The sequence below is a fragment of the Oncorhynchus mykiss genome, chromosome 5 (assembly GCF_013265735.2).
Source record: "Oncorhynchus mykiss isolate Arlee chromosome 5, USDA_OmykA_1.1, whole genome shotgun sequence".
Classification (NCBI taxonomy): domain Eukaryota; kingdom Metazoa; phylum Chordata; class Actinopteri; order Salmoniformes; family Salmonidae; genus Oncorhynchus; species Oncorhynchus mykiss.
This window is the reverse complement of record NC_048569.1, coordinates 46,438,424-46,448,951: the sequence shown is the minus strand read 5'-3', so window position 1 is coordinate 46,448,951 and position 10,528 is coordinate 46,438,424. Positions and strand designations below refer to the sequence as shown.

The 10,528-nt window shown below is 41.8% G+C and overlaps 1 protein-coding gene across 1 annotated transcript in view; it reads left to right on the top strand.

The window, feature by feature from the left end:
• LOC110523958 (endoplasmic reticulum metallopeptidase 1) overlaps positions 1–10,528 on the top strand; it is a 39,475-nt gene that overhangs the window by 1,479 nt on the left and 27,468 nt on the right. The window contains 3 exon segments of the mRNA XM_036977688.1: positions 4,285–4,580; positions 9,921–10,048; positions 10,245–10,350. Of these exon segments, the coding sequence (XP_036833583.1) occupies positions 4,285–4,580; positions 9,921–10,048; positions 10,245–10,350 (530 nt within the window).

Here is a 10,528-nt window from a genome sequence, read left to right as displayed (position 1 = left end):
CTGCTGTTCAGTTAATCAAAGAGCAGCTGCTTATTTGATGAAATCCTGCTTCGTGATGCTATTACATAGAGAGACAAAAGTAGACACATACACTTGATGAATGTTCATGTGACACATTATAGGCGGTATAGACTATATAATCAGAGGGCCACCCCGAGGCTAACATACAGGAAAGGACTCTATTAGCCAAACTATATTAGTGACTCTTTAGTGGAGGAAAGGAAGTTATGAGGTGGGAGTCTACATGCCTTATGAAGGTGTCAAATAATGTGACGGCTACTTAATCTGAGGACAAACCTGCCAGACAAAGGAAAAGGAATCTGAAGTTATTTGGATAGTACAGTTTACTTAGCCACACCCATATAGCCCTTTTGGCACTTCCAAATCAAAGTGTATTGGTTATGTACACAGATTAGCAGATGTTCTAGTGGGTGAAGTGAAATGTTTATACAGCGACTGCCCAGCACTGGGCGCAAACTTGTGATGCTCGGGGGCGAAGCGCGCTACGGCAGTTCCATCTCCTGAGTGGAGAAAGGAAAGGGGTAGCCTGGTTCCAGATCTGTTTGTGCTGTCTTACCAACTCATGGTGATAAAGCATGACAAATGACCATAGGAGTTGTCAAGACAGCGCAAACAGATCTGGGACCAGGATAGGTAGTGGTTGGAAGTGGGGGTCTACATGCCTGACATCAAGTGTCAACTTGACATCTGTTTCAGAAGTTTGGACATCAAAGTAGACCTCAGTAGAGTACAGAACAGTGAGGTTTTGTACAGTACATTATAGTGTACTCAACTCTGGTGTGCTCTACTCTGTACTGAACTCTATTCTACTGTACAGGACTGTACTGTCCTAAACTATACTCTTACTTTCCTTTACTGTACTGTGCTGAACTATACTCTACTTTTCTTTGCTGATTTGTACTGTCCAAACTTGTGAAACATAAACTTCTTTGATTGGTTCAGATTTGTGAACAAGTCATGGACGTCAATGTTTGGGCCAAATAAACGCTGGTCCAGACGTCTGTGGACGTTGAAAGCAAGGCTTTACCATACAATCTTTTTTTATGGACGTTAAAATCAAGGCCAGGGCGGATTTACCTAATTGTAACTACAGTGGTTCCTCCTTTAAAAGTTGCGAGTATATGCCGCGGGACTTAGAGGTAATGTGTGTGGTTCTGTACACCGGTCTCATTTCTCCAGACCAGCGCAAGGGGGAGCACTCATTATGCTTTTGGGTCCCAATGGGCTACGGTGTCACTAACTGACAATGAATGGGCAATATAAACCAAATAATAATCTGATAACTGTGCACGACTTCAACATTTGATTTCAATGAAATTATTTGTGACATTGTGGTTACAGTAAAGAATGTAAACAAGATGCTGTGTTTTTATTTACAGTAGTGATGGACAGCTGGAGGCAATTTCAACGAATTACTATGGGAATAAATATCACTGAATGACATGTGATCGACTGTTTCATCACGGTTTCGCGCTGCTCTGAGACCGACATAGGGACTGGTTTTGATTAATAAATCAAAGAGATACAAAACAAGAGAACACACATGGTTAATGTTCTGGAATTTAAAAAATACATATATTAGATTAATAATGTAATAAACAAGCAGAGAGCAGGTTTGGAACCCTCGATCTTCTAGCCCGAAGTCCAGCGTGCTATCGACTGTGCACCAAAAGCATGCTCAAGCCGCAGAGTCGATTGCTTGCTTGCTACTCAACGTCTTACGTCTGAACGCGCTCACTGGCCAAGCACCCGTACGTTTGTGGATGCAAGGTCCGGTCACTTCTGACACCAGTGTAATGATACAAGCAGGGAGCAAGTTTCTAGTCCTCAACTTTCTATCCCGAAGTCCAGGGCGCTATTGACTGTGCCCGAATATATTAATTCGGGTTGGGGCCGATTGTGGCTAAAAACACTTTATATATTGGAATCTTTAACAAGTGGAAAGGGGTTAAAATGATTTATTATTAACCCGGCATTATTATTATTATTATTATTATTATTATTATTATTATTATTATTATATAAAAGCCCCATAGATATTCTGTGTTTCGACAACTGGAGGCATTTTGTTTTTCAGCAGGCTGTGAATTCTGCATTATGTTTGTTTTTATTGAACAGACTGTACACATTCACAGTGCAGGGTGGAAAAAGTATGTGAACCCTTGGATTTAAAAGCTGGTTGACCCTCCTTTGGCAGCAATAACCTCAACCAAACGTTTTCTGTAGTTGCGGATCAGACCTGCACAACGGTCAGGATGAATTTTGGACAATTCCTCGTTACAAAACTTTATCAGTTCAGCAATATTCATGGGATGTCTGGTGTGAACTGCTCTTTTGAGGTCATGCCACAGCATCTCAATCGGGTTGAGGTCAGGACTCTGACTGGGCCACTCCAGAAGGCATATTTTCTTCTGTTGAAGCCATTCTGTTGATTTACTTTTTTTTGTCGTTGTCCTGTTCTACTCAACTTCTGTTGGGCTTCAATTGGCGGACAGATAGCCTTACATTCTCCTGCAAAATGTCTTTGTAAACTTGGGAATACATTTTTCTGTCAACGATAGCAACCTTTCCAGGCCCCGAGGCAGCAAAGCAGACCCAAACCATGATGCTCCCTCCACCATACTTTACAGTGGGGATGAGGTTTTGATGTTGGTGTTCTGTACCTTTTTTTTCTCCACACATAGTGTTGTGTGTTCCTTCCAAACAACTCGACTGTCCATATTTTAGCAATGGCTCTAAGTCTTTAGCTGACACTCTAGGATTCTTCTTAACCTCATTGAGCATTCTGCACTATGCTCTTGCAGTCATCTTTGGAGGACGGCCACTCCTGGGGAGAGTAGCAACAGTCCACAATTTGTCTTACCGTGGACTGATGAACATCAAAGCTTTTAGAGATACTTTTGTAACCGTTTCAAGATGCGTGGGACTCGGCTTGCTTGACCTTCTTCCTTTTTATCTGTAGCAATTTTGAGCAAATTGCTCAAGGGCCACGGTTGATTTGTCTGTGAAGATGACCTCATTGAATGTCTCGCCAGCTTTGATCCATGCCTGGGCCTGCAGGACGCTAAGTTCTTTGTTTGTCAGACGAATCATTGGGTCGACACTACAGAACAGTACAAAACAAGCAAACACACGGTTAATGTTCAGAGAATAAAAAAACATAACATTTCTTACTGAGCCTTTCCATAAATCCACGCAAGTTTCTTCAACTGTCTTCTGACTGTGATTAGAGCGATGTTGATTTTGTGCAATGATGCCAGCCGATTACAGATAGCCTTTGCCAATCGCTCATAATCTTCATTCATCAGTGAGTCGACGGCTTGAATAATCTCATTGGAAATGGAATACAATGTAAAAATGTGCAGCATACAGTAAAGACCAGCATTATTTTTTTGCATTATTAGGCCTACTTTACAGTATTGTCGCCTACTGTGCCTGTTCATTTTCCTGGGCTTTCGAGTTTAATGTGTAATCTGTCTAATGTCCATTGCTCGTGTTTCTTGGCCCAAGCAAGTCTCTTCATCTTATTGGTGTCCTTTAATCGTGGTTTCTTTGCAGCAATTCGACCATGAAGGCCTGATTCACGCAGCCTTGTCTGAACAGTTGATGTTGAGATGTGTCTCTTACTTGAACTCTGTGAAGCATTTATTTGGGCAGCATTTTCTAAGGCTTGTAACTCAAATTAACTTATCCTCTGCAGCAGAGGTAACTCTGGGTCTTGCAGAGGTACATGCTCAATTGGTGACATGTCAGGCCATGGAAGAACTGGGACTTTTTCAGCTTCCAGGAATTGTGTAGAGACCCTTGTGACATGGGGCCGTGCATTATCATGCTGCATGCTGAAACATGAGGTGATGGTGACAGATGAATGGCACAACAATGGGCCTCAGGATCTCGTCACTGTCTCTGTGCATTCAAATTGCCATCGATAAAATTAAACTATAAGCCTGCAGCTTATGCTTGCCCATACCATAACCCCACTGCCACCACGGGGCACTCTGTTAACAACGTTATTCAACATTCAACATTATTGTGTTTTGATATTTTTCTAATACCTTTTTAACACATTTTATGATAATGATTTTATTGACCCCCTTTCCATTTGTTTGACAAGAAATCAAAGCCTTTGCCTAGCTTTCATTTTACACCCAATTTGACATGCTCCTATGTACTTCACATGTTGGTGCTCATGGGTCCTTGTACATGGATATGGCCATACCTCAGCATATTTGCTGACTCCCTGTATGCCTTGTCTGGTACCAGGAAGCACCTGGAGCGCATCACCAGCGTCGGCCCCCGTCCCGTGGGCAGCCGAGAGAACGAGGTCCTAACGGTAAACTTCCTGCTGGAGCAGATAGAGCACATCAAGACCATTAGCGCCTCAGGACCCAACTCTGTCACTGTGGACGTACAGAGACCCACGGGCTCCTACAAGTTCCTGGGAGGGATCACATCCTACTGTAAGGTCAGCAACATTGCTGTCCGTCTGGAGCCCAAGGCTGGGGCTCAGCACCTCATGCTGGCCAATTGCCACTTTGATACTGTGGCCAACAGTCCAGGTACAGTACAATACAACATATGTATTTTTCGTTACCTACCTACCTACCTACCTACAGTGGGGCAAAAAGTATTTAGTCAGCCACCAATTGCGCAAGTTCTCCCACTTAAAAAGATGAGAGAGGCCTGTAATTTTAATCATAGGTACACTTGAACTATGACAGACAAAATGAGAAGAAAAAATCCAGAAAATCACATTGTAGGATTTTCTATGAATTTATTTGCAAATTATGGTGGAAAATAAGTATTTGGTCAATAACAAAAGTTTATCTCAATACTTTGTTATATACCCTTTGTTGGCAATGACAGAGGTCAAACTTTTCATTAAATTCATTAAAAATCCTACAATGTGATTTTCTGGATTTTTTCCTTCTCATTTTCTGTCATAGTTGAAGTGTACCTATGATGAAAATAACAGGCCTCTCATCTTTTTAAGTGGGAGAACTTGCACAATTGGTGGCTGACTAAATACTGTTTTGCCCCACTGTACCTACCTACCTATCTATCTATAGTTGAAGTTGTAAGTTTACATACACCTTAGCCAAATACATTTAAACTCAGTTTTTCACATTTGACATTTAATCCTAGTAAAAATTCCATGTCTTAGGTCAGTTAGGATCACCACTTTATTTTAAGAATGTGAAATTTAAGAATAATAGAGAGAAAATTACTTATTTCAGCTTTTATTTCTTTCATCACATTCCCAGTGGGGCAGAAGTTTACATACACTCAATTAGTATTTGGTAGCATTGCCTTTAAATTGTTTAACTTGGGCCAAATGTTTCAGGTAGCCTTCCACAAGCTTCCCACAATAAGGTGGGTGAATTTTAGCCCATTCCTCCCGACACGAGCTGGTGTAACTGAGTCAGGTTTTTTGGCCTCCTTGCCCGCACACGCTTTTTCAGTTTTGCCCACAGATTTTCTATAGGATTGAGGTCTGGGTTTTGTGATGGCCGCTCCAATACCTTGACTTTGTTGTCCTTAAGCCATTTTGACACACCTTTGTAAGTATGCTTGGGTTTCATTGTCCATTTCGAAGACCCATTTGTGACCAAGCTTTATCTTCCTGACTGATGTCTTCAGATGTTGCTTCAAAATATCCACATAATTTTCTTACCTCATGATACCATACATTTTGTGACGTGCACCAGACCCTCCTGCTGCAAAGCACCCACGCAACATGATGCTGCCACCCCCGTGCTTCACGGTTGGGATGGTGTTGTTCGGCTTGCAAGCCTCCCCCTTTTTCCTCCACACATAATGATGGTCATTATGGCCAAACAGTTCTATGGTCTTGATGTGCTCTATCTGCTGACTTGACAGCTTAGATCAGATGATCTTGATGTAGGCCCTACTTGTACTTCTCATCAGCATACAAATCTGCATGTTTTTTTGTCACTGCTCCAGACACTGACACATAGTAACCACCAACACTCTTGAGTTGAGCTCCCCATGCCTTTACACCTGTTGCCTTGCTTCAGTCAGGTGAAGATCTACTGTTGCGGCTTATGCAGTGCATTCGGAAAGTATTCAGACCCCTTGACATTTTCCACATTTTGTTACGCCACAGCCTTATTCTAAAATTGATTTAAAAATATATTTTTATTTTATTTGACCTTTTATTTTACTAGGCAAGTCAGTTAAGAACAAATTGTTATTTGCAATGACTGTCTAGGAACAGTGGGTTAACTGCCTTGTTCAGGGCCAGAACGACAGATTTCTACCTTGTCAGCTCTGGGATCCGTTCTTGCAACCTTTCGGTTACTAGTCCAACGCTCTAACCACTAGGCTAAGCTTTCCTCACCAAGCTACACACAATACCCCATGACAAAGTTAAACAGGTTTTTAGAAATATTAGCAAATGTATTAAAAACAAAAAAACATACCTTATTTACATTCAGGCCCTTTTCTATAAGTGTCAATTGAGCTCAGGTGCATCCTGTTTTTCATTGATCATCCTTAATGTTTATACAACTTGATTGGAGTCCACCTGTGTTAAATTCAATTGATTAGACATGATTTGGAAAGGCACACACCTGTCTATATAAGGTCCCACAGTTGACCGTGCATGCCAGAGCAAAAAACAAGCCATGAGGTTAAAAGTAATTTTCAGTAGAGCTCTGAAACAACAAGATTGTGTCGAGACACCGATCTGGGAAAAAGTACTAAAACATTTCTGCAGCATTGAAGGTCCCCAAGAACATAGAAGTTTGGAACACCAAGACTCTTCCCAGAGCTGGCCATTTGGCCAAACTGAGCAATCGGGGGAGAAGGGCCTTGTTCAGGGAGGTGACCCAGAACCTGATGGTCACTCTGACAGAGCTCCAGAATTCCTCTGCGGAGATGGGAGAACCTTCCAGAAGGACAGCCATCTCTGCAGCACTTCACCAATCAGGCCTTTATCTTCTTACGGCTGAAATCCCGTTAACGGGATCGATTTGACAACAGCCAGTGAAAATGCAGGGCGTCAAATTCAAACAACAAATCCCATAATTAAAATTCCTCAAACATACAAGTATTATACAGCATTTTAAAGATAAACTTGTTGTTAATCCCACCACAGTGTCCGATTTCAAAAAGACTTTATGACGGAAGCATACCATGCGATTATGTTAAGTCAGTGCCGAGTCACAAAAAACACAGCCATTTTCCAGCCAAAGAGAGGAGTCACAAAAAGCAGAAATAGAGAGAAAATGAATCACTAACCTTTGATGATCTTCATCAGATGGCACTCATAGGACTTCATGTTACACAATACATATATGTTTTGTTTGATAAAGTCCATATTTATATCCAAAAATCTCAGTTTACATTGGCGCGTTATGTTCAGTAATGTTTTGCCTCCAAAACATCCTGTGATTTTGCAGAGAGCCACATCAAATTACAGGAATACTTATCATAAACGTTGATGAAAGATATAAGTGTTATTCATAGAATTAAAGATATACTTCTCCTGCTTTATGGCAAATGCACACCATGCAATAATCGGAGTACAGTGCTCAGCCACCATACAGTTACCCGCCATGTTGTGGAGTCAACAAAAGTCAGAAATAGCATTATACATTTTCACTTACCTTTGATCTTCATTGGAATGCACTCCCAGGAATCCCAGTTCCACAATAAATGTTTGTTTTGTTCGATAAAGTCCATAATTTATGTCCAAATACCTCCTTTTTGTTCGTGTTTAGTCCAGTAATCCAAATGCACAAGGCGCGAGCACTAAGTCCAGACGAAAAGTCAAACATTTTTCTAATACAGTTCGTAGAAACATGTCAAATTATGTTTAGAATCAATCTTTAGGATGTTTTTATCATAAATCTTCAATAAAATTCCAAACGGACAATTCTGTGACTTTCTGCCAGACCCCTGATTCAAACAGCTTTTATTCGCTCCCCCTTCACAGTAGAAGCCTGAAACAACATTCTAAAGACTTGACATCTAGTGGAAGCCTTAGGAAGTGCAATCGGACCAAATTTACACTGTATCTTGGATAGGCAACCACTTGAAAAACTACAAACCTCAGATTTTCCACTTCCTGGTTGGATTTTCCTCAGGTTTTCACCTGCCATATGAGTTCTGTTATACTCACAGTCATCATTCAAACAGTTTTAGAAACGTCAGAGTGTTTTCTATCCAAATCTACTAATAATATGCATATCTTAGCTTCTGGGCTTGAGTAGCAGGCAGTTTACTTTGGGCACACTTTTCAACCGGAAGTGAAAATAGCTCCCCCAAGCCATAAGAAGTTATGGTAGAGCGGCCAGACAGAGCCACTCCTCAGTAAAAGGCACATGACAGACCGCTTGGAACTCTTTGACCTGAATGCCAAGCGTCACGTCTGGAGGAAACCTGGCACCATCCCTACAGTGAAGCATGGTAGAGGCAACATCATGCTGTGGGGATGTTTTTCAGCTGCAGGGACTGGGAGACTAGTCATGATCAAGGGAAAGATGAATGGAGCAAAGTACAGAGAGATTCTTGATGAAAACCTGCTCTAGAGCTCTCAGGACCTCTGACTGGAGTGACGGTTCACCTTCCAATAGGACAACGACTCTAAGCACACAGCCAAGACAAAACAGGAGTGGCTTCGGGACACGTCTCTGAATGTCCTTCAGTGGCCCAGATTTGAACCATCTCTGGAGAGAACTGAAAATAGCTGTGCAGCGACGCTCCCCATCCAACCTGACAGAGTTTGAGAGGATCTGCTTTGAAGAATGGGAGAAACTCCTCAAATACAGGTGTGCCAAGCTTGTAGCGTCATACCCAAGAAGACTTGAGGCTGTAATCGCTGCCAAAGGTGCATCAACAAAGTACTGAGTAAAGGATCTGAATACTTGTGTAAATGTGATATTTTATTTTTAATACATTTGCAAAAATTTAGAAAAAACTGTTTTTGCTTTGTCCATTATGCGGTATTGTGTGTAGATTGAGGGAGAAATATACATTTAATCCATTTAGAATGAGGCTGTAACGTAACATAATGTAGAAAACATCAAGGGGTGCGAATGCAATGCTGTCATCAAGGCAAAGGGATGCTACTTTGAAGAATCTCAAATATAAAATATATTTGAATTATTTAACACTTTTTTTGGTTACTAAAGGATTCCATATGTGTTTATTTTATAGTTTTGATGTCTTCATTATTATTCTACAATGTACAAAATAGTACAAATAAAGAGAAACTCTTGAATCAGTAGGTGTCAACTTTTGACTGGTACTATACACTCAGTGGCCAGTTTATTAGGTACACCACCCCGTTCACAGAAATGGTTCACTCCTATAGACAGTAAGTCACGTGGCCATGGCTTGCTATATAAAGCAGGCAGACCGGCATCCAGTTACTGTTAGATTGAACGTTAGAATGGGCAAAATGAGTGACCTAAGCGACTTTGAACGTGGTATGAACGTTGGTGTCAGGCACGCCAGTTCCAAAAACTGAGAAATGGCCGGCCTCCTGAGCTTTTCACAACCTGGGCATTTTACCGACAGGGCAGGCTATGCATTGGGCGTGCAGTGCTGAATAGCTTTTCTGATGAACGGTTCTAAGTAGACTCAGGCTACTGTTGCTCCCACTGTGTAGCTTGTCTGATGTTTAGGCAGTAACAGTTCGGCATTAAGAGATCACTGTTGCTCCCACTGTGTGATTAGGCATTCATCCCTCCCCAGGTAGGAATTTCAGCAGCACTGGCACAGGCGCGCACACACAAACACACACTAATCTCGCTCGCCAATATTGACAAACACACCTGTGTGATTCTACGAGACTATATACGCACGCACACGTAAAGCTATTCTGACAGCATTTTTTTTTTATGACCCCATGTCACCTGTGCGTGTGATAGGTGCGAGTGATGATGCGGTGAGCTGTGCGGTGATGTTGGAGGTGCTCCACTCCCTGGCCAATCTCTCCACTCCCTTACGACACGGGGTAGTGTTCCTCTTCAACGGGGCAGAGGAGACCATGCAGCAGGTGAGAGAGAAACTGGGGACAGTAGTGAACACTGGTCAGGTCAACTAAGAGGAATTTCACAATCACATTTTGTTTTGTTTCAGCCAGAATCATAAATACTATTCCTCTGTTGTGCAAGGACACCTTTTGTTCTTGTATAATTCTATTCAATGACGTAATATGGAATGTGAAATATTTTATACTCTATCTATGTTAGGCGAGTCATGGCTTCATCACTCAGCATCCCTGGGCCAAGCAGGTCCGAGCCTTCATCAACCTGGAGGCAGTGGGGGTGGGGGGCAAAGAGTTGGTGTTCCAGACAGGTTTGTGGACACATCTTTATTAGGGCACACTGCAGCAAAATGTTTTGCAACTGCAAACAAAAAAGGGATTCAGGTGGTTCAGTTAAAATCAATGTTTATTGGTCGCATACACAGTTTAGCAGATGTTATAATGGGCACAGTGAAATGCTTATGTTAGTAGCTCCTAATAATGCAGTAA